The sequence below is a fragment of the Rattus norvegicus genome, chromosome 11 (genome assembly GCF_036323735.1).
Source record: "Rattus norvegicus strain BN/NHsdMcwi chromosome 11, GRCr8, whole genome shotgun sequence".
Classification (NCBI taxonomy): domain Eukaryota; kingdom Metazoa; phylum Chordata; class Mammalia; order Rodentia; family Muridae; genus Rattus; species Rattus norvegicus.
In genome coordinates, this window is record NC_086029.1 from 84,647,845 (window position 1) to 84,673,093 (window position 25,249).

Sequence of the window (25,249 nt, forward strand, 5' to 3'; positions counted from 1 at the left end):
AAAAGATGCACACTTAAGCTGAAAATTCTGCTCTTTAAAGTATGCTTTAAGAATAAGATATCTAAGTTAGAAAAGACAACCATTTCTAGTATGTGAATACTTAAAATCTCAAGAAAGTATTTATTTGGCTTCCACTGAAATAAGTCCTACTGTTAAAAGATACAAGAAACAAAACAAACCAAAACAAAAACTGACAAGAAAACCAATACTACAGTGTGATCTGAGCCGTCCCTGCTGCCTGCACTGAGCCCTGCTGCTGGCTTCACCTTGCTGTGCTCACCAGTGTTCAGGTGCTATCCAGTTCCCGAAAAGGGGCGGGCATGGGAGGACACGGCACTTGACGACACAGCACTTGACGACGGGAAGAGTACCTGTCTGTTCTGTTTTCCTTGTCACACGTTAAATGCTGCAACAATCTCTTGCTGCAACAATCTCTCCCACCTGACCACTACCACCGCCCATGTTCAAGTCACATGACCTCTTACGTGTTTCCTTGCTCACAGGCTCTCCACTTGAACGGCCTTAACTAACTTGCTCACAGCTCCTGCTGTCTCTGTGAGGAAGCCACTGGCATGGACAGCCACGTTTTCTTTCTTCCTCTCACCGGCTGGCTCTGCAATCCCCTTGCTGTCGTCTTTACTTAACACCAACCCATTCTTTTTTTTTTTTTTTTTTTTTTTTCCGGAGCTGGGGACCGAACCCAGGGCCTTGTGCTTGCTAGGCAAGCGCTCTACCACTGAGCTAAATCCCCAAACCCTCACCAACCCATTCTTAAGTTTCACATTAAGATACGATAAATTTCAGACTCCTCACATTTGAATCAGGGGATTAACTATGCTTTGCCCATTTTTGTTTTCGTCTTTTAAATTAATCAAAGTAAACTTATTGGCATTATGTATATGCACACCACAATACTGATTTCATAAAAGTATATTTCTATAAAACCAGCCATTTATTATGCTAAAGATGGTTATATGTTAATGGTGCACCCACATCTTATTTAACATCAGTAGCTAAATTTAAAGATCATGTGCATTGCTGGACAAATGCACTGTGTGTATTTACACTGTAACACACTATATTTCAAAGTGAACCCCCGGGACTCCTTTCTTAAAATATGAGTAAAGTATACAGAATGTTTGTGAGTAAATAATGAATTATCCCATTAGGACACACAGTGCATCTAGGCCTTCAATAATTCACAGAGTTAAGGCATCCACCCATCTTAACGTGCCATGTAATGCCATTATGCCGTTAAGTAATACCAACAAAAACTTCGAAGGGAGCAGTTCTCAACCTGTGGGGTGTGACCTCTTGGGGTAGTGGACTGATACAGGGAAACACAGGGGCAGCCTATGCATATCAGACATTTATATTACGATTCATAATAGTAGCAAAATTAGTTGTGAAGTAGCAAAAATAATTTGAGGGTTGCAACATGAGGGACTGTATTAAATGGCTGCAGCATTAGGAGGTTGACAATAGTGGTCTAAGGTGATCTCAACTATACTCCTGAAGTACCTTTGGTATAATGTAGTTAAATCCACTACAGCATGAATGGTGAAGACTGGGACTGGCTAGGGTCACGTGATCAGGTAGCTAGGGATTCTTCGCCACCAAGTGTTGTAGTTCTCAGCTGGGTCTTCTCCACAGGAAATATCACTTGTCCTTTCACAACTCTGCTAAGTCCCTTGTGCATTAAACAATGCTAATTTTATTCATGGTAACCAATTAATTTGTAGAAGGATCACATTTTTTCCTGTCATAAATAATATTGTCAGTTGTAGGCTTTTTCCTTTCGGTAGTACTGACGAGAACCCAGGCCTTCGCTGGCTAAGCAGGCGCTCTACCACTGACTGTGCTCAGGCCACTCGTCATGATTTATAAATTGTGTTTTATGTACATTATCCTCACACAGCCCAGGAAGGCAACTAGTATTTTAATTTTACTCAGTTTTCTATTTTATTTTTATTGCACTTTTTACTTTATATATATTTTAAATTTACTCAAGTAGATATCTATATAACTGTATCTCTCTTGCAATTTCAAGAGCTAACTGAATTACACAGAGTCACTGAACTGGTTTAAAATATAAATAAGAAACACAACAGTTTGTGTCCTATATATTTGATTTCTCAGTCAATAGTAAAAATAAGATCAGATATCTTTTTCTTAACAAAGAGAGATTAAAAATGTGGCAAATATAGATGACTTTAAGAAAGAGGGGGCATCACTAAGGAAGGAAAGGGGGCTGAGATGAGAAAGTTGGTGAGAACAAATTAAGGGACGAGATGTTGATACTGTGACTCAGTGTGATAGTCTGTTATCCATCCATCCATCCATCCATCCATCCATCCATCCATCCATCCATCTATCCACTCACCCACCCACTTATCCATCTATCCATCTTGAATTGTGGTAAGGATATTTTGTATCAAGAGTGATACATTCTTAAATATCACACGTTTATTAGAAGATAACCAAGGCATAAGTAATTTGTTAATTAAAATACAATATACATTTTTGGACTTTTTATATATAGTTCATTTGAACTACATGTAGTCTGTCTTGCTGTTGTTACAAGATTACCCATAGCTTAGAATTTGTGTTCCTCCTGCTTCTGGCTTCTATGTGCTAGGATTCTAGGTATCGGCTACCAAGTCTGGTTTAGTCTGGTTGCTTATAATGCCCTGTTCCAATAAGAATGCCTACATTTATATAAACATGAATTGAAGACCATAGCTTCCCATAGGATTCATATGACACATTTTCAAAGGGATCAGTTTACTACTTAAAAACAAAATCTAAGTGGGAAGCAATAATAATAAAATACCACACAGTGGGTCTGGAGAGCTGGCACTGTGATTAAGAGCACTGATGGCTGTATCAGAGGACACGAGTTCTAGTCCCAGCATTCATAGGGCAGCTCACAACTGTAAGCAACTCCAGTTCTAGAGGTTCAGGGTCCTCTTCTGGCCTCTGTAGGCCACAGACACATGCAGGCAAAGTGCTCATATACATAAAATTTAAAAAATGTTCCTGTGCACAGCTCAGCACATACCCATTACAGAAACGACCAGTTCTGCTCCGGAATGAGAGCTAAAAAGCACAAACCATTCTTCCTTAATAGAACAATATTCCCTAGGATGCGATTCTCCATTAGTAATATCTAGTCCTGACAAGTTATTTTGTGGCAATTTTATGAAATTATGTGTAAATGACTATAGAAATCACAAGTCTGTATTTAAGAACAAGGAGACGACAAGCTGGAGCCAAAGCCAGAGTCAACAGGAGCCCTGAGTAAGCTACCGCGCAGACACTCAGTAGACAGACCACAGCTGCAGCTGTTTTAAGGAGACGCACTCTATTCTCTGGCTACTTCATTTTGAAGGAGGAACAAAGGCAAGAAAACCCACTGCTTTCTTCTACGTTAGAGTGAAAGACATCGAGGAAAGATGGCCACTCACCAGTGCTTTGGAGTAACCTGGCTCAGACTGATGACTTCATCGAGGATCTCATTTTTAGCCTTTTCAAATAGTTCATTCTAGGCAACATAGACACAAATTAGCATCGTCACAGACACTATATCTGTCCTGTCACGACCTTCAGAGATACCCAAAAGCAGGGTACAGACAGGGTGGTCGACTAAGCTCTGGGTTGAAGACGCGAGACTAAGAAATGGCCTTCTAACCTCCTTCAGGAAAGTCATTACTCAGACAGGGACCGAGAAGCAGGTGCACTGTCTACTCTTTTCAGGTCATACTGCAGTTTTTTAAACATAACATTTCCACAAAACAATTGCTAAAGAAGCAACACACAATTCAGTGATTAGTAATAGTAAGTGAATGCTGGGTCTTATAACTAATGCTATTTTAAAATCAAAGAAAAAGAATATTTAGTTCCCATTAAATGGACTATATTTCTAAGGTAAATACCAAGAAAGTAAAAAGCTAATGAAAAATAAAACCAAAAATTAGATTACATAGGCATATATCAATAAGACTACTAAAAGTCATAACTTTCTCAGAAAACATTTTAACATGTTTTATATCTTATGATTCCTAATTATTTTAAAACGTTATAATAGTTACTACTGTAGAAAGACAACTATTCCTAAGTAATCATCATTAAAATCACAGCGATGTAGCTCAGCAGGTCAACAGGAACTCTAAAGAGCACAGTAGTTCAAGCATAGACAGGACCGCGTGCGTTTGGACTCTTACCCTGTCGAGCTCCCGCAGGCGGGGGTAGTTGTTCTTCCACTCTGTCTCCAGGTTGAAGCGAGTCGCTGTGGAGGAAGGAAGATGCTCAGGTCCAACCGCTCTGTGCTTCACACAGTAGTGAAGGCTCCCCTCTACCTTCCGTATGAGCCAGGCTTCTGAGGGTGTCTGTGCTGACATCTGGATTTACTATCACAGTTGTCTACACTATTTTCCTTACTTGGAGTTTTGCCCACTTAATTTTACACCCAAGTCCACGGCTGTGGCAGTTTAGTGCAGCTGCTAGGAGAATAAAGTCAGGCAATTTAGATCGTGGGTCTGTCTAGGAGAATAAAGTCAGGCGCTGCAATTTAGATCGTGGGTCTGTCTAGGAGAATAAAGTCAGGCGCTGCAATTTAGATCGTGGGTCTGTCTAGGAGAATAATGTCAGGCGCTGCAATTTAGATCGTGGGTCTCTAATGCTATGCATGCTGGTTGGATAAGTTACTCTGCATCTTTGTCCTCTCTTCTGTGAAACGGAAATAAAGAAAACACAAACTTGCTGTGGCTCTAAGTAGAATGATAGTAAACTTTCCCGATGGAAGCTATGGAAGCAGACTTGGTTGCAGAGAGGGTGGGCATAGGGAATCAGGACAATGTAGGCTTCCCAGGGTCTCCCCTGTCAGGAGGGTCAAGTTCTCTACAGGCTGCTGAGTGTCTCTAAACACTACTGCAGGCCTGCTGCTTCTGACAGGGAAAACCAGGTCTTGTACAACAGGTTTGCACCTCTCCATTTCCCACATATTGTCCAATAGTAACTCAGGTACTTGCTGACTGAGAAAGGAAGTAAAAATCTGCTGAATTTGGAAGACTGTCGACTCACATGGCTGGATTTGTAGGCTTACTTTAAGAAGCCAGCTTACCTTTAAAACTATCAGCCTGTTGTTCAACCGACTCTCGAACCATTTTCCAAAAGCAGTCTGACACGGCAAGGCTTAGATTTCTCGTGGTCACCTGGTGTGCCTTTAGCATGCTTGTCCTACAGGAGACCACAGCTAAAGTGCGTCAGAATGACAAAGGAGCACTTACTTCACACTAACATCGCCCAGTAAAGCTTTCTGCAAGGAAGAAAATGGGCCTATCTGAGCTGTCCAGCAAGGTGAGCACTCACTGAGCTCTGAGGTCCATGGCCAGTGTGGCGAGTGCACATGACCAGTGAGCTCGGCCGTGGACAGTGCAGATCTACAGGCTCGTCGCTTCCTTCCAATAGAGAGAGTTCCTGGGCTACGCCTACAGGGATGATTCTTACTTCCGGACCAATCTGAGGCAGGCATGCTTTTCCATTTCCAGAACTCCACGGAGACACTTTCCGTGTCACTCAATTCCTCTTTTAGTCCTTCCATTTTCCTTTGTGGTTCAGTATCTATTTAGCAATATCCTTTTGTCACCTCCCACTCCAACTTCTATTATTATAAGAGGAATGTGCATACATATTTAAAAAATAACATTAATTAAAAAATCACTTTCTAGGGAAAACAATGTAAGAGGAATGAGAATTGTCTCTTTGCCCACATCCACAGAGGCAGTCTACTGGACCACATGGTACAGTGCTTCCAGTTCTGTCCGAGAGTACTCCAGGACACCCCGTTAGATATACACCACCACGTAGATAGATAGCACAGTAAACTAACGGCTCAAGACATGGCTGACAAAGCTGAAGTAGTTCCGGGTCACAGCTCTCGCTGTAAAGTCGTTGAATATTATGACACCTACTTTAGCAGTTTTGAATTCTGAAAAAATTCCTCTTCATATTCTCTTATAGCTTCAATGCTTTCAGAGCTGTTTCCTAGGAAAGATGGTGACCAAATTTTCATCAAGAAAATGAAACAACACAAACTAAAAGTAAGTTAGAATAATCTATCTTTGCATACCTTTTCCTGTTACGACAGCAAAATAACCCAGAGCTTTCATTGGGAAGAGCTTGCCTTCAATTATCTGTTGTATCTATTTTAATAAATTGGAAAAACAAATGTGAAATATAGACTCACTTCCTTTTTAAAAGTACAACATGTGATTTAGGAAGCGAAATGTTAAAAACTCTAGACATGCATTATTTACCAGAACATTCATCTATGCTCAAAAGTACACAAATGTGTTCTCATTGTTATCTGAGGGGTACCTTACATATACTGAAAATATCTTATTAAAATATATACACGAAGATTAAAATGTGGGAGGATTCATTATCGTGCTTCTGGTCAGACTGTGTTTGGAGTTCTTCCTCTGCCATTTACTAGGTATGTGACCTTAAGTAAATGAGTTAATTTGAATAAAAAGTCATAGAGGGTTTGAGATAATGACACTTAACACAGTAGCTGGCACAGAGAAGCACTCAATAAACAGCTTTATTACTTTTTCCTTATAGTTTCTTTGAATATTTGAAAACTTAAATTATTCTATGAAATTAAAGAATTACATTTGTTATTTGTATATGTATGTGTGGGAATACTTATAGAGATAAGAAGACAACTGTGGAAGCTAGCTCTCTCTGTCAGAGACCCAACCTATGTCAGACTTGCTACAGTGCCTTTATCTGCTGAGATATGGAGTCAGGACCTTGGAAGGAGCATATTCACATAAATCCATCACTCACACATGATATGAGAATTTCTACTTCCGGAGGACTGTTTAGATTAACACTGGGTGAGACAAGTTAAACCTGGGCTAAAGACTCTGGTCTTTGCCACAGAAAGGCCTGAAGTAAGCATCCACTGCCTCTCAGACGAAACTCAGAGACTACCCCAGAGGAGAAAGGAATGGAAGCAATGGGGGAGAAATGGAGGTCGCAGACATCGTTCTACTTTGCTTTGCCTTCTTTGCGTGAGGACCAACACTGCCACAGCAGCACTGCCTTGCTCTTAAAAATAAGGCAGAGGGGTAGAGGCTCAAAGACAAGTTGCCACAGCAGGCCCAAGGGGGCAACAGGAAAGGCCCGCTTTCCTCTGTCTGGCACTCCTGGGCAACATGGCTTATGCTAACCAGTTTTCCTCTGAGGATCTGAGATTTGGGTCCATCTCTGACTGGTGACTGGGAACAGACTCCTGGGAACCTAAGGAAGATGCCTCCAGACTGTACCCTATGCGTCTTCTACTTCATGGCTCTGCAATGGTCTTTGAGGCAAGTATGACTATGTGGTAAGACCTGGGAGTCTACAAGAGAATCATTGCCCCTGGGGACCTTGACACAGAGGCAAAGTCCACAGGTATAAGGCAGAAAGAGACATCCTGTGCAGTAGCAGTGGGGATGTAGACCCAAAAGCATTGTTCTATAGGCGAATAGAGAATATAATTTATCATTTGTAAACAAGCCAGCTACCAGGTACATGACACTTGGTGCCAGAGAACCGTTCTGATCACTGTGCATAACTGACTATTAACTCCTCACAAACTGAGAGACCGGATCATAAATGTCTTCATTCTGACCAGATAAGGAGCCTAAAGCACTGAAAGGCTCAACAACTTACCCCGAGATCACACAGCTAGTAAATGGTAGCCAGGATTAATCTTTAACTTTAACTACCACTGAATACCTAAGGAGCATGACCTAAGCCAGACCTGCACCCAGAGAAAGCCTACATTCTCTATCCAGGGGAATAGCTGAGTTGGTTAAGCGCTCACCTTGTAAAGGCAAACACCTAACTGAGATTCCTAGAATCCATATGGAAAAAAATAAAGTCTGTGTGGTATCTGTCTGTCTGTCTGTCTCTCCCTCTTCCCCTCCCTCTCCCCCCCCCTCTCATTCTTATAATAAAGAATTTGCCCTCACTCTGCTTGGACTGGCTACATTTTTTTCTGCCAGGTCTACTTTGGTCAAAACAAATATGGTTCTTCTTCCATGCGGATCCATTTGACTGACCAAGTCTGTAACAATACTGCGCTCGGCATCTACAGATCCATCTGAAAAAAAGGAAACATGAGAGTGTAATCATTACTCATTGTAAACATTTAGTCTTAACATGTTTACGTTAGGAATGTAGCCAATAAAAATTCCAATGATGAAAAGTGGCAGAAGCTTCCCAGCTTAGGTCCCATTTGTCAACAGAATGAACAATGAACGGAACATGTCTGCCGCACGTGTTTAGACGCATGCGCTGCTGCAATGCTCACATGTAAGAGGAAAGCATGCGGCGGTGAAAAGCTGCTGGGGCTTACCTTGAATGCACAGGATGATGGCGTTAGGATTCTGCATGTAAGCTTTGCTGATACTGAAAATAGTTTCCTTTGTGTCGGGAGCCATGCCTGATGTCACAGTCTAGAAGAAAAGGTTTTAAGAGTCACTACAGACAGCCTCCACAGAGAAAATAAACGGAACGTACCTCCCGTGTACTTACGTTGATAACACCAGGCAAGTCCACCAGCACCATCCTCTGCAGCCCAGGGCCTTTGACATTTAAAGATATGGTCTGTTCAGGAAGAGAAAGATCAAGCTCTAGGGGCGAACTTCTTAAGGATATTTGTGGTGATAAACATTCTGAATATCCTCTATCTTGTTCATTTAGATACTTATTTCAGAAAAAGCTATTTTCTTTTGATCCCAAAGTAATTATTCTAGAAAATTCACTCCACAATGATATGCTACTTAGAACATTAAAAAAAAATCTGCTGAGTGTGGTGACATATGCCTTTTATCCCAGCATCTGTGAGGCAGACGGATCTCTGTGAGTTCAAGGACAGCCTGATCTACATAGTAAGTTCTAAGCCAGGCAGGGCTGAATAGTGAGACTGTCTCAAAAAAGAAAAATAAAATAAAAACTGAAAAAAAAGTATCTATACATATTGGAACAGCTACAATCTAAATACCATATTAATATCCACATTATTAATATCTACAAAAACTTCCTTTCCCTAAGTCATGGCTGAAGTGAATTGCTGGCCTTACCTCAGGGCTAACAGTACAACCTTCTTTCACATTTTTTCTCATCCGGAGTTCAATTTCATGTCTTAACGCTGCAAGCTATGAGAGGAAAAGAACAAGGATTCAGGACAAATGCCCCACCTCACTGTCCTAGACAACGCAGGGCTGTAAGGCGACAGGCGAGCCAGAGACGGAGTCTACTTACATCTTCCTCCTTGGTGAGGTCAAACTCCCGGGAGCTGTCTTTAAACAAGGCCACGTGGTGAGGGCCTTCACTGAGAGTCACCTGGAAGGACAGACATACGTAATGACACATTTACACTGACATTAGCTCACAGCACCTGGACAGTCGGACAGAGCCAACCACTGCACTTTCATGCCATGCTCAGGTGCAGGCACGCACGGCTGCTGACACTGCTGCCTCTCAATGAGACTGGTGGGCTCTCAGGCTATGAGCTAGGCTGCTGGCCTCTCTCCTTCTCTGCAGACAACCAAGAACAGAAGCCAGCCCTCGACAGTTTGAAGAATTCAGAGAGAAGGCAGCATTAACTTGAGATGAATTCAGGGAGAGCGGTTCATTTGCCACTGTTGCTCAGTAAGTTCACTACACATGGAGGCACAGATGGGGAGGCAGGGCTGGTCCCTCTGCTTCAGACCTCCCTCCACACAGATGGGAAGAGTGCAGTCGAAGCTGAGTACTACAGCACAGACTGACCTTAGCCACCAGGAGTCACAGCAAGCTTCTCAGTAGAGGCACTGTGCTGAAATATGTCACAATGGCAGTGACGGTGTTTTACAAGAGTGTCTAAATTTGATGTTCTTTAATTTTCAGTGCATACACTCCAAGATACCATAATCACTGTTTTATTTTTAAAATGTATTTCCTTACACTGAGATAAGCTAAGCAAGTTACACAAGAAACCAGAAACCAGAAAGAACCATCCTAGAGGCCTTGGGGGATTGTCAGCTATTTTCCTTTGAGTACTTACTGATTTATGGTTCTGGACAAAGGGCTATGAGAAAAGCTTAAACTCTACAGCAATCACACTGTCAAACAGACCAAAATAAGCAAGCAAACAAACAAAAAACCCAAGTATATAAAAAAATTGGAATTCAGGGTTTTAAAGCAACTGAGACCTCAGGTGCTAAGATCCTAGCTAAAAATGAACTGCAGAAACGAATCACCAAATTAACCCTTCATCTTATGAGCAAGGTCCCTTCAAGATACTGATATTTAGAAACTGAAAAGAAAGCTGGGTTAAAGAAGCCAAAATGCTAAGTCCAGATTTGCCAATTTCATTGCTCCGAGGAGACACAAACAGGAGTTTATCAAGCAGCAGGGGTCTTGATGAACAGAAGGCTAATGGCTTGTCTATCTGAAAGCAACCCGCCTCCCGGACAGCTAATTTCCTGAAGTATCACACACAGCCTCTCCAATTCCGGTGCCTGTAGCAAAGTAAAAGATGAAGCCCCAGGGTTTTCATACTGACCACTGTGCACAACAGGAGGCGCAGGCTGGCTCTGGGCTTAAACGCCTAAACTGAAATACATTAGACTCGCACCCAGGACGGTGAAATGGATGTACACAGTTCAGTACACCGAATACCATCCATCAGTGAAGGAGAAACCACTCTCACACAGTGGTGTCCAACTCAGAGTCAGATCCCAAAGAATACTCTTGAGTCACATAATACTCCACCTCCATGCAGTCACATTGCCATCACTTCCAGATTTTAATACCAGCCCCACTGTCTCAGTATGTACCACAGTTCTGAGTGTACTACTTGGTGATTTCAATTTCCCAGTAATTAACCTCTATCAGACGAATGTGAAAGAGAAACAATAACCAATCCCCAACCTCACAGATTCACTTTAAATTTATGCCCACAGCCTTACTGGTGACTTCAGTCTGACCCCTTCAATCTCTGAATTACTTGACTTCATCAGCAGAGTCACCATAATCTCTTAGAAAGCTTTTGCTTTTGTTTTTCTGCCTCGATACTCTGTGTCTGAACGGCTAATAACCTGGCTACATATTATTCCGGGGAAGCAGAATCAAGCCGAGAGCATCCACACCTCCCACCCACTTGACCCAAGGTAAACTGAGTGACTGGGGCTCGGTCTCCCCTTGCTCCTCACTCATGGTCCTTTCCTCTTTGAGATGCTCTTGCCGTGGCTCCTAGCTGATGTCACGGTTCCTGTTCATGGTCTTGATTCTAAAATGTATGTCTCCAGTCCAGACCACTCCTCAAATCTGCACATCCAGATACTTATTTATAAGCTCCCTTTAGCAAGAAAATCAAACTCTTGAATATCTTCCCCCAAATGGACCTCCTTAGATGTTTCTTTGCAAATAACATTCTTTAACCTGTTCGGGTCAAAGCCCAAGTCCTTGATGATTGATCTCTTTTTATCAAGCTATCAAGAAACCCTGTTGCTTCTGTAAATAGTTTTGTAATCTCACCAGTTCTTTTCACTCTATTAAATACTTTCTGCATCTAAGTACCACCTACTCCAACTGCCTTTCATCTGATCTCCACAATTCAACCCACTTTGCCAAAAATCTCCATTCAACACAGTAGCCAGAGCCTTTCTGAAGGTGACAGAAGTCTGCTGAGGACATCACTGGCTTCCCATTTAACTTAAAATAAGCATCATAGCCTGTAAACTGGCCTAGCAGGCTATAGTTATCTGCTTATTCCTGCCATCCATTATCCCTCTGTCCTGTGTCTGAGGAGTCTCCCCTGTAGCCCAGCACACTGGCTTCTTTACTATTTCTCTAGCAGGACTGCCTTCCCACTTAAGGGCTGTACACCAGCCTCCTGCAGCATACTTGTACTACAACATGACTACTTCCCTCACTCTCTGTAAACCTTGGTTCAAACGCCATCTTAGCTATGTCACCTACAAGCGTCCTGTCATCCCCACTGGACTTTCCCAGCTCTATCTCTAACAAACTAAATAGTGTAAATAGTTAATATGTATTATGCTTATGGTAAGAATCTTTTTTTTTTTAAGATTTATTCATTTATTATATATAAGTACACTGTAGCTGTCTTCAGATACACCAGAAGAGGTCATCGGATCTCTTTACAGATGGTTGTGAGCCACCACGTGGTTGCTGGGAATTGAACTCAGGACCTCTGGAAGAGCAGTCAGGTGCTCTTAACTGCTGAGCCATCTCTCCAGCCCGGTAAGAATCTTTTTAAATTTACTGCACATTGTCTAAAGCCAGGTATACCTGACCTCTGGCCCATGGGCTATGTGTACCTTAGAATAACGAGGAATGTGACTCAACACCAACTCATAAACTTAATTAAAATACAGAGATATTTGTTTATTTGGCAATTTGACAGCACAGTTCTCGAGTGTTCTATATACAATACCACAATGTTAAAAGGTTACCCATGCCTGGTAGGTCAATGCTGGCACACACTAGGAGCTGAATAAATATTTGCTTAATAAAAGAGGCTATAGAGCTGGAGAGATGGCCCAATGGTTAAGAGCACTGACTGCTCTTCCAGAGGTCCTGAGTTCAATTCCCAGCACCCACATGGTGGCTCACAACTATCCGTAATGGGATCCGATGCCCTCTTCTGGTGTGTCTGAAGACAGCCACAGTGTACATTATACATTAACTAAATAAATAAGTCTTAAAAAAAAGTCTATAGTCATTTATTTTTTTCCTGTCTCCACTGGTGAGTAGTTATCGGCTTTACATATTGCACGTGCTCAGAGCGTTCATGGGTGCACACACACACACACACACGCACACATGCACGCACACACGCACACAGACACACACACCCTTTGCCCCAGTGACTTGCGGGTAAATACAATAGGACATTATCTACACTTGCTGACACTACTTGCAATATTCTCAGTCTCTGAGAGCAGCCCCTGTGTGTCTTATTCTAGATAACATCAAGAGACCTTACAGTGCCACCTAGACAGTCACTAGCCGAGATGTCCTTTCCCACCTCTACCTTCACTCAGCCTAAGCTCTGGGCATGTGGGCCCCTAGCTGTGCCCCCTTCTAATTCCTACAGTGGGAATGATCCCCGATGCTGTGGGAGAGCCCCCTCTCTAGCTAAGTCTGAACTCCACCACTGAAGCGTTGTTTCTCTGAGGTCGTCAGTGGGATGGCCTCCTTCCCTACCTTCACTGGAGAGCGCGTCATCATCTCACCGGATCCTCGTGGGAATATTCGTGCTTGAGCAATCATTTCCAGAACACTTGTTTTTCCAGCACTCTGATCTCCAACCACAACAACCTATCACAAGACAAATAGCATGTATCAGCATGTATTAGCATGTCTTAGCATTTTTCTGATATCAAATAAAATGTAAGTAGGGTTTAAATGATAGCATTTAAGAAATATTTTAAGATATTTAGAGCCAAAAGAAGTTATATTGTTTTATAAAAGAATGAATTTGATGCATGTAGGCACTCTGGAGATACACATAACTAAAGAATTAATTGGCTCTATTATTCATATTCAAATTTGTAGTTTCTAAAAGTATGCTGAGTGAAAGAGTTATTTCTAAACCTGGATCATTAACTTTCTACAGATGTCTTCCATAGCTAGTTTATACTTTACAAACATACTTTTGGATTCTGTTAGACTAAATTTCATCCATACACTCACATTTTTTGCCTAGTTATTTTAACATTATAATGATTGTACAATGGCAGATATCTGACCATTTTCTTTCAAAACACATATATTTACTTTTTTGGTCCTCAATAAGGAACAAAGCAGTGCTTGGTAGCTGAGGTACCCCAGGAGAGGCAGAAACGATGATGATGTAAGGAGAGGACTTTCCTGCTAACGGCAGGTCCCTGTCTATTCCCCCTTACCCGTGGCAGATGATCTTGGGTATTGTAGCTGGCATCATAGTCAGAAAGGACATCAAGAACTTCAGAATACATATCGATCAGAGATTTCTGCAAAGCAAAAAAATTAAAATTAGCAAAAGTCAGTGAAAAAAAATCAAAGACCACAGATACAGCAAGAGAAAATATAAATTCAAGTTTGTATTGTTTTTTTATTATATAATTTCATAATAAAACTAGTTATAATAATTAATGCTACTTCTTCAGTTTATTTAGAAATACACTGACAGTAAAAAGCTATTAATTTAGGATCTCATAATCTAGTTAGACAGTAAAAGAGAAAGCCTATTAACATTAATGAGCCAACCACTAACACTGTATGAGTCAAATACATGGTCAGGTGACCAACTAACAGACAGAAACCACACGGTCAAGTCTAGGCTGTGTGAGAACAGGGAAGGGGAAGGAATAGAAGGCAGAAAAGCACATGACAGTGTAGAGATGGCAGAGAGCACACATGTGAGAACGGGCAGGGAGCACATGCATGTGAGGGCAGGCAGGGAGCACATGCATGTGAGGGCAGGCAGGGAGCACATGCATGTGAGGGCAGGCAGGGAGCACATGCATGTGAGTGCAGGCAGGGAGAATGTGCGTGTGAAAGCCTGGAACGGAGAAGTGGTCAGGGGTCAGTTCAAGCAGGAGAGCTTCCCTAAGAACTGGGAAGGCTGCAATGCAAGCAAAGGACAAATGTCCTCTGTTGCTTTTCTCTGGACATCAGGAATGAGCATGGAATCAGGCCTACAACAGCTTCAAGTAAACTAAGGAACAAACACGCATACATATAGGTCTGAGAAGAAAGGGTAGCCATCAAGCATTCACTAAGTAAGGTTAGTGGGAACATTATGAGAGTTTAAGCATTCTTTTGCCCCTCAATAATAGAGACTCCTAAATGGCACATAGCTGCTCTCACATCTGCCTAAACATAAACACATTTCATCACCACTGCATCTTATGAGGGAAAACACCATTTCTAAGACAATTCTATTTCCCAATCCTTGAGCACGCCAGGCACTTGTAAAAACAGTCAGGAGTTCACTAAAGCTTGCTTGTTAAATGAGAAAGACATCCTTGGACCTTGGTTCTAGAACATGTGGCACGATTCACTATGACTCTGGAATGCTGTAGCAACTCATTTTTACTTATTCTGAGACAATGATTACAGCATTAAACTTTCGAGTTAAAAGAACCGGGTCAACTGAACACATCTGGCTTCAGTCTTTGGTGATAGTATGACTTATTTACCGATACTGGTAATTAACAATATGTTGATGACAACAATATCAATATACATTTATTTTTAAAAATTTAATTGTTGTAATAAAAAACTTCCCTTGGAAATAAGAGTTAGAATTAAAAACTGAAGACAAATACTAGTAAGGCAACAGTGGCATGAGTCATGTACTCATGAGGCATGAGTATTCGCAAACTCTAAGTCCTAATTGGGGGCAGGCAAGATGGCTCAACAAGTAAAGGCATATACCATGCGAGCCTGGTGGCCTGAATTCTATTCCTGGAACCCAGTAAAGGGGGAAAGGGAGAACCAACCCCCAACAGACACAGTTGGACAGACACCCCCCCCATGGTATACACATATAATATGCATACATAATAACTTTTAAAAAGTATTTAAGGGCTGGAGAGATGGCTCAGTGGTTAAGAGCACTAATTGCTCTTCCAGAGGTCCTGAGTTCAATTTCCAGCAACCACATGGTGGGTCACAACCATCTGTAATGGGATCTAATGCCCTTTTCTGGTGTGTCTGAAGACAGAGACAGTGAGTGTACTCACATAAATAAAATAAATAAATAAAAAGTATTTAAGAGAATCCCAATTTTATAAATATGAAAATTAAGCCTGAAGATAACCTATGTATATTTTTAAAATAGACTGATTCATAAGAAAGTCCTCTTAAGGGCTAATATCCAGCATATACAAAGAACTCCAGAAGTTAGACTCCAGAGAACCAAATAACTCTATTAAAAAATGGGGCACAGAACTAAACAAAGAATTCTCAACTGAGGAATATTGAATGGCTTCGAAGCACCTAAAGAAATGTTCAACATCCTTAATCGTCAGGGAAATGCAAATAAAAAACCAAAAAAAAACCAAAACCCTGAGATTCCACCTCACACCAGTTAGAATGGCTAAGATCAAAAACACAGGTGACAGCAGATGCTGGCAAGGATGTGGAGAAAGAGGAACACTCCTCCATTGTTGGTGGGATTGCAAGCTGGTACAACCACTCCAGAAATCAGTCTGGCAGTTCCTCAGAAAATTGGCCTGAAGACCCAGCTATACCTCTCCTGGGCATATACCAAAAAGATGCTCTAACATATAACAAGGACACGTGCTCCATTATATTCAAAGCAGCCTTATTTATAATAGCCAGAAGCTGGAAAGAACCCAGATGTCCTTCGATAGAGGAATGGATACAGAAAATGTGGTACATCTACACAATGGAATACTACTCAGCTATCAAAAACAATGACTTTATGAAATTCATAGGCAAATGGATGGAACTGGAAAATATCATCCTGAGTGAGGTAACCCAGTCACAGAAAAACACACAAGGTATGCACTCACTGATAAGTGGATATTAGTCCAAGATACAGACCACATGAAGCTCAAGAAGAAAGAAGACCAAAGTGTAGATGTTTCAGTCCTTCTTAGAAGGAGGAACAAAATACTCAGAGGAAGAAATACAGAGATGAAGTGTGGAGCAGAGACTGAAGGAAAGGCCATTCAGAGCCTGCCCCACCTGGGGATCCAGCCCATATACAGTCACCAAACCCAGACACTATTGCGGATGCCAAGAAGTGCTTGCTGACAGGAGTCTGATATAGCTGTCCCCTGAGAGGCTCTGCCAGAGCCCGACAAATACAGAGGTGGATGCTCATAGCCAACCATTGGGCTGAGCACAGGGTCCCCAATGGAGGAGTTAGAGAAAGGACTGAAGGAGCTGAAAGGGTTTGCAACCCCACAGGAAGAACAACAATATAACCCACCAGACACCCCAGAGTTCCCAGAGACCAATCAAAAAGTACACATGGTGGGGGCTGGGGATTTAGCTCAGTGGTAGAGCGCTTACCTAGGAAGCGCAAGGCCCTGGGTTCGGTCCCCAGCTCCGAAAAAAAGAACCAAAAAAAAAAAAAAAAAGTACACATGGAGCGACTGATGACTCCATCCACATACGCAGCAGAAGGTGGCCTTGTTGGGCATCAATGGGAAGAGAGGCCCTTGGTCCTGTGAAGGCTCGATGCCCCAGTGTAGGGGAATGATAAGGTGGGAGGCAGGAGGAAATGGGTGGGTGGGGGAGCATCCTTATAGAAGTGGGGGAGGAGGGATGGGATAGGGGGTTTCTGGAGGGGTAACTGAGAAAGGGGATGACATTTGAAATGTAAATAAAGAAAATGTCCAATAAAAGAAAAGAAAAAAGAAAAAAGAAAAAGGTCCTCTTAAAATATGAAGATTTTTATGGGCCTAATATATGATGGATTTGGAAAGGCCAATTTATGAACTATTTACACTGTCTAGAAGTGAAAGGATGACAACGTGCTTCATAATTTATTAAAGTGTTTCATCATTTAGGGGATGGAGAGGTGGCTCAGTGGTTTAGAGCTTGGGCTGCTCTTCCAGAGGACGCAGGTTCACTTCCCAGCACCCACACATCAGCTTACACAACCATCTGTTCCTGGGGATCTGAGGCCCTCTGCAGGCTTCCTCAGGCACCAGGCAGGCAACTGAAAAGATTCGTTATGTACACGCAATGACGAATGTCAACGCCCTGATTAGACACAGCACCTTGAGCTTCCTGTGGTGGATGCCTTTGTCATCCTTCTGCAGCACCAACTTCCTCAACTCTTTGTTCTCCTTCTCCAAACGCTCCAGGATCCTCTGATACTTTAACTGCAAGGAGACAATACACATGGCTGTGTAAGAAAGAGATGGGTAAGCGAATAGTAAGTCTGATTAAAATCTTCCAGAATTCTGAGTCATATGACCTCACTAGTTACACTTATTATTTTTACACTTAAAATGCTCTATGACAATATGGAGAAAATAAAACTATCATTATTTCAAACAAGCAGTGGAATTCACACTTTTCCAATATAATTGAGCATTTAACATAAAATTCTTTGCTTCCTATGATGAAGAAATAATTTAAAAATACTAAAAAAAAGTTAAAAAAGTCTAGACTAACCTTAAGAAACAATATTTCCTATGATTTCAAAAATAAAGTCTTCGATACAAGGCTATGGCTAAAACTTATTCTCATCTGGACATTATTTTAACCAAGATGGTATGATACACGTGAACAAGTAACGCCTAAGCATACATCACGTGAGGACCCCTTTACCAGAAACCCACAGACAGACAGAAGCAGGAGCTTTACAGGCAGGAAACATAGGGTTAGGGACCCCGGGCAGCCTCCCTCCGGTCATCTTGTATGGGGAGGAAAAAGCATTTAAACAAGTCTGTCTGAGTAAGAGGCCTGCATTCTTCCAGGTTCAGTCAAATGTCCATGTCTGGAGAAGTTTGTTGGTACTTAAAATACTGACATAAAAACATAATTAAGAAAATCCCTTTATCGCAGGTTGTTATTTCCAAGTAGCAATATGGCAACATATTTTGCTTTTCAAGGTGAGCTGTTCAAACTGGTCATCTCACTTACAAAAAATTAAGATCCCTATAATCAGCAGAATGGTTAGATGTACATCACGCATCATATATCACAACATGAGAAATATTTCTTTTTAAACTCCTAAGAACATGGTAAATAACAGGAAACCAAAGTGTTATCCTTACGGAATGTACAAGCTGGGCCTCATTAGGAAAAACATCTATAGTTAAAACCACATGGCATGGCACAAGAACAACTACTTGCCTGTATGATAAACATATTTTGTGAAGCCTTCTTTCATAGCCCAGAAGGATAGTAAACCTCTAGTATCTCTTCACTGTTTAGAAAACAATCACTAGCTAGACAGAGTTATTGAGATCTTGAAAGTGTTTTGGAAACATAAAAGTGTCTTTCAGAGGTTGGAGAGATGGCTCAGTGGTTAACACACTGTTGGCTCTCCCAAAAGTACTGAGTTCAGTTCCCAGAAACCACATGGTGGCTCACAAGCATCTGTAATGGGATCTGATGCCCTCTTCTGGCATGCAGGTATACATGCAAATAGAGCACTCACATACATTAAAAAAGAAAACCTTATAAAATGCCTTTCAATATGTGCTATATGCACTACAGGTTGAAATGATACTAATTTGGGACATAATGCTTTAAATAAAACATACTATTAAAAGTAATCCCCATTTTACCCCTTTTAACTGATAACGAACACTTTGCATGCAGCCTGTGCACTCTTTTCCCTGAGCATCGCTGACAGGGACGGAGAGGACTGCACGACCCATCACACCATGCGCTCCACACTGTGTATCCACAAAAGGCTTACAACTGGAACCGCATGCATGCAGGGTTTACTTCTGGGGCATATTTCTTTGTAAATATGGAATCAATTTGGGGGAAATCTACATTTCTTTCCTTGGTACAAGTGTCAACCTGCAGCCACCCTCTAGAAGTATAAATGGGCTGGCATGTGTCCAACCTGAGGACAGTTATGCACACAGGTCCACACATGACTGTAATCTTCTTAAAATCACATATATATGATATATATATGTGTGTGTATGTATGTATATAATTATATATCACATATATAATCTTATATATATCTTATATGTCTCAAGACAAGGGCCAGCCAAAACACAGGTGCTCTAGTGCGGTTACACATGAGACTCCATGAGCAGATCAAGGAAAGCCATGCACCAGAAATACACTAGTTGTTTGATTTCACTCAGATTGCCCCTTCTTCTATGTTTTTCCTAAGAAGACCCAAGATGATAAGTATGTCTTTTGGCTTACAAAAATAAGCTTTAATTCTGTTATTTATATACAATAACTGCTGTTGGAAAATTTTATACCAGAAAGGTAGCTACTCATTACATTGTATAGAACTGTTTTTTAAATAATGATTTTTTTCGGGGGCTGGGGAGATGGCCCAGTGGTTAAGAGCACTGACTGCTCTTCCAGAGGTCCTGAGTTCAATTCCCAGCAACTACATGGTAGCTCATAACCATCTGTCATGGGATCCGATGCCCTCTTCTGGTGTGTCTGAAGACAGCTACAGTGTACTCATATATGTGAAATAAATCTTTAAAAAAAGGGTTGGGGATTTAGCTCAGTGGTAGAGCGCTTGCCTAGCAAGCGCAAGGCCCTGGGTTTGGTCCCCAGCTCCGAAAAAAAGAAAAAAATAATGATTTTTTTCATTAACCCTAAAAGATTGATTAGCTTATACCACCAGAAATAGCTTTAAGAAAAATTTTTTATATTGATTTCAGGATTCAAGAAAACAAAGAAAGGGGTTTGGGGATTCATGAGAAATATGTGAAGTCTCAAATTTCTTTACTTTGTATCTAGCCTAGCAAGTGACAATAAAAGCATTAATTCTTTCAGCCACCCCCCTGCCCCAGCAGTTTATCTTTAAAATCAGAATGAGATTCACTCCAAATAGGAATCTCTCCAAGAGTGAGTTAACCTGGTATTCACGTGGTTCCCTATTTCTCAATTAGCTTTTGTAGATACAAAAATTACTGCTAGAGATAAGGGCCTGCCACTAAGCACTGCGACGTTCACTTCACTGGAAAGGGAGCACTGTCACCTCTCTACAGAAGCCCCTGGGGCTGAGGCACTGCTCACTGTCTCAGTGCTTCCCCCACTTGTGATACCCTGGGCTCAGATCACGAGGAAAAACAGAAGGGCTGGCTCCTCTTACTGACTACAGTTACCTGAGTATGCAGAAGTTCTTCCTGAAGTTGGTCAATCTTTTCTTTGTCTGACACCTAAATATTTAAAATAGCTTAATTAGGGTTACATACAATATATAACAAGATGAAGTTTTAAAGCAACACTAAGAGTATAAGTGTATTTAAAATAAAACAAATCAAGTGAATATTTAAGATAATAAAAACTTATACTCGTTAATAAAAAGTTCATCAAAATCTTATGACATAGAAGCATCAGGAGTCACTGTCCTGTTACCATGCTAGTCATCTGTTAAGAAAGACTTGTTAGACACAGAGGAGATGAACATCTGGGCTTCCTCTATCCTGAGCTGCTTTGTACTAAAGCACAGAGAGGAACCTAACGTCTTGAGCACTACCATTTTTCCAGAAACAAGTATGGGGAAACCATGCACGTTGCTGCCTTCAGCTACTGAAACAGCTCACTGGTCCCACTGATCTTCTAAAGAACAACTTTCAGCTTCCTCACTAGCAGCACTAGCATCTCCAGAGGGGAGTGGAGCCAGAGGCTTGTTCTAATTTAAATTAGATTCCAGTGAAAGGTCAGCTAACTTTCAACAGAGCAGCGGTGTCTGTAGAAAGAAAACCAAGATAAGCAACTACAGCTTATCTGAACATAAATAAAATTCACAGGTATTGTGCAAAATACTTCAAATTGTTACTAACAGTTCTAAGACAAACTTTTTAAAAGCTTCCAGGTTTCATGGTATAATAAGAGTTTAAAGTAGTCACAATACAAAAACAGAAAACACAATGAAAACGATGTCACTTATGACAAGGTCACACAAGTGTGCACTGACTTCATGATAGGGCAGAGCTGTCTTCCTTGGATCTTAAATGATTTCTTTACTGAGGTAGACATTAATAAGTCTCGTCCATGCTACAAAATGTTATTTTTAGATTTTTAAGTCCAAATTCTAAATAACCTTTCTAAATCTCTCCATATTTTCATGGATGATAATATATTTTTTCTCCTTAAATGTATATGTTTGAAACCTAAAATTATTTTGAAAAGAGATTTTTTTTAACAGAAATTTTGTTTTTAGCCTTGAGTGGGAAGAGACTTGCTGATACAGTTTACATCTTCACTCTGATTATCTGTGCTCGGGTAGACTGGACAAGAATTATTAAGTCTTAAAATGTGAGGAGGAGCCAGGCAAGTCAAAGAACCCACAGCCCAAAGACCAAGCCCTAAAGGGCCCATCCGAGTCAGAGCACTCCACACTAAGACCACAGACATGCTGCCATTCTGTTAAAGTATGATCATGAACATTGTGATGTAGACTAAGTTCCTGGTTCACTTTAAAAGTACTGAGACTAACTTTCTTCTACTAAACATTCACCCAACTGTAGTGACTCTACTGTAAGATACGTAAACACTGCGCCTTTCCACTGCTTTGCTTAACTTTTTCGTTTTGAGGCAGAGTCTTACTATGTAGACCAGGCTGGCCTCAGACTCAGAATGTTCTGCTTCTGCTTCCCAAGGGCTGGGCTGTAAGGTGTTTGCCACCATCATCAGCTTTGGGTTTTAAATGCAAATTGAGAGATTTTCTGAAATATACCTTGAATTACTATAAAAAATTCAATGGTATGCAGCATGTGGAATAAGAATTAAGAAGCTAAAAGGGGCTGGAGAGATGGCCCAGTGGTTAAGAGCACTGACTGCTCTTCCAGATGTCCTGAGTTCAAATCCCAGCAACCACATGGTGGCTCACAACCATCTGTAATGAGATTTGATGCCCTCTTCTGGTGTGTCTGAAGACAGCTACAGTGTACTCATAAATTTAAAATAAATAAATCTTTAAAAATAAAACAAAACAACCTAAAATAATTAAATTAAAAAGTTAAAATGTTAATGGAAGCCAAGGGCTATTAAAGGTTAACTTAGTAATTTGGTTAAAATAAAGGAAACTATATAAGAAGGTAAAACAATTAATTAGAATATTACAAAGAGGCATACTTCCTAGCTGCTTCATTTAAAAAGGATCAAAATCGACGTTTTAAAGTAGGAGGTATAGATAGAACTTAGATCTCATTTTTTCCCCTAAGATCTAGGATGAAAATTCTTAGGTTTATAAAACAAGTATTAAAGATTGGTATGAAGATAACTTACATGTTTTCTTAGAGACTAGCATGAGCTCTCTCTAATCTGTCGTTTGTTGTAGTTATTTTTTAATGTGCATGGGCCTGTGTGTGTCTGTATGTATGTATGCATGCCCATGTGTATGCCTGTGTCCATGTGTGTGGAAGCCAGAAGACTAGTTTGGTCCCAGAGACACTACACACCCCTTAGAGAAAGGGTCTCCAGTGCTCTAGAGCTCTCCAATTAGACCCAGCCGGCCAGGGAGCCCCAGCACTGGGACTCTGCTACTTGGGTTCTGGGGTCAAACTCAGATCCTCATGCTTGTGAGGCCTGCACGCCCTGCTGCCTCTTTAGACAGCTTAGACATGCTTTCCTCCAGTGGCTTTACTAGTAAAGCTCAGCTATTTACAACACGAGGCACGCTCTGTTGTGTAATGTATTTAGTTTCCACTATGAAATTAATTTTAAAGTCACCCTGACAGGAAGCAGAGCTTTTCTACAATTCCAAGGCTGTGAACCTGATGGAGAAAGGGTGGGACCTTCCCCACAAGTGAGCTCATGTCAGAGAAAAACCCTCAGCTCGGTGTGAGAACAAAACTGACTTTAGAACTTATTTTCTACAGTAAGTCACTGTGGCTATTCTGAAATACTCAAGTATGTACCTGAGAATCTCCGGAAAAGTATGAATATATACTCACAGGAGGAAAATTACCAACACCTCCTGCCCCTGGTTACCTCTTTTGCTCAGAAAATACAGGCAAACATTTGACTTCTAACAAAATATTAAAAAACAGAGACCTAGATTTTCAAGAACGAAGAAATAATTAGAGGACTTCAAAGTACCTATGGTTTATTTTAGGTCTTATGTAAACCTTAAATGCCTAGAATGATAAAAATCTCAGGAATACAGATTTTGGTTGAGATGGTGAAGAGCTGATGTCATCTGTGCACTAACTTTAGGGAGCAGAGGAAGACAAGGTAAGGAACTAGTGTTTAGGACGGTAAGCAGAATGGGCTCATTGTGGAATAGTATAAATTCTTTTTAAAGGCCCATTAACTTTCACACAAGGCAACTACACAGTCTGCAGGAACCAGTCCTGTTGTGTTCCACTAGGTGTTCCATTACAAACAAACCAGACACAGTTCAGTTCTGTCACTATCCTTCACAAACTGCCACAGAGAGGAACCACAGGGTCATGTAAGTAACTACGCAAACAGACCAGGAGTGACAGGTGTCCTTAAGTCTGAAGACAGACTTGTAAAGCAGGCCTAAACTGAACATTCATGTTCGGACTCTCAGAAAATCAGCCAGAACTTATTACTTATATTCCGGGAATGGTCAGAACTAGAAGCATTATTATAGTCTTACATTGCATTTTATATCTTAAGATAGCAAACAGATGGGCCTCATTTCAGTCTTATCATTATGAAAAAAAGACCAAATTGTAATGGTACCAATTCATAATTCTAGGGAACATTCCAGAACACACAAACTTCTCCCACTTCTTTCTGTAACAAAGCTATGGTATGGATGGCTCGGTGAAGGCACCTACCTTCTTAGAATATTTCAATGATAGACTCACAACATATGCAAACACAGAATGTTCAAATAAGTCTTTCCTCAAATCAAGACCCCCCCCCCCCCCGTCTGTCTTATTTCCCCCTGAGAAAAGGTTTCACTTTTATAGCCCTGGCTGTCCTAGAACCTGCTCTGTAGACCAGGCTGGCCTTGAACTCACAGGGGATACACCGGCCTCTGCCTCCCCAGTGCTAGGATTAAAGGTGGTCATCACCACTGCCAGCTACATCTCCTTTAAACCAAAAGATGAAATAATTTTTCTTTTTCTACTTATTTACTCATCCACTGAAAACTGAACAATATATTGTTGTTGGTTGCACAGCCACGGAATTGAGAAAAGGCAGGAAATGACATTAAGCAGACATGGAATTATGGTGACAACTCTCCCGCACTGACCACCAGTTAGCCAGTAGAAGCACTGTACTAAACCTGTATCTAGGTAGCCAGTAGAAGCACTGTACTAAACCTGTATCTAGTCTCTCCCTTGACTTAGATGCAAATGAGAAGCTAGCTATATGATGGATCCCTTTTCCTGAATATATTTTGTACATAGCTTTAATATTTTTCTGGTCTTACTTAAAAATTTCTCTAAGAGACGAGATAATTTCTGCCTATAAATGCACAATCATCACACTCACTTCATTGTGAGAAAAGTCTGTGTAGGACACAGGGACTGACCCTATGGGACTCTGGTGTTAAAAGCACACTTTTAAG

The 25,249-nt window shown here is 41.1% G+C and overlaps 1 protein-coding gene across 4 annotated transcripts in view; it reads right to left on the minus strand.

The window, feature by feature from the left end:
- Positions 1-25,249, minus strand: part of Opa1 (OPA1, mitochondrial dynamin like GTPase) — a 77,083-nt gene that overhangs the window by 34,902 nt on the left and 16,932 nt on the right. For all 4 annotated transcript variants that reach the window (XM_006248498.3, XM_006248497.3, XM_006248499.3 and 1 more), the window contains 14 exons: positions 20,859-20,912; positions 17,811-17,915; positions 13,974-14,060; positions 13,273-13,386; positions 9,319-9,399; positions 9,138-9,212; positions 8,590-8,661; positions 8,411-8,510; positions 8,025-8,155; positions 6,131-6,203; positions 5,973-6,045; positions 5,123-5,238; positions 4,224-4,288; positions 3,468-3,544 (listed from right to left, as the gene is read on the minus strand). In XM_006248498.3, coding sequence (XP_006248560.1) covers positions 3,468-3,544; positions 4,224-4,288; positions 5,123-5,238; positions 5,973-6,045; positions 6,131-6,203; positions 8,025-8,155; positions 8,411-8,510; positions 8,590-8,661; positions 9,138-9,212; positions 9,319-9,399; positions 13,273-13,386; positions 13,974-14,060; positions 17,811-17,915; positions 20,859-20,912 — 1,223 coding nt within the window. The remainder of the gene's footprint in view (positions 1-3,467; positions 3,545-4,223; positions 4,289-5,122; positions 5,239-5,972; positions 6,046-6,130; positions 6,204-8,024; positions 8,156-8,410; positions 8,511-8,589; positions 8,662-9,137; positions 9,213-9,318; positions 9,400-13,272; positions 13,387-13,973; positions 14,061-17,810; positions 17,916-20,858; positions 20,913-25,249) is intronic.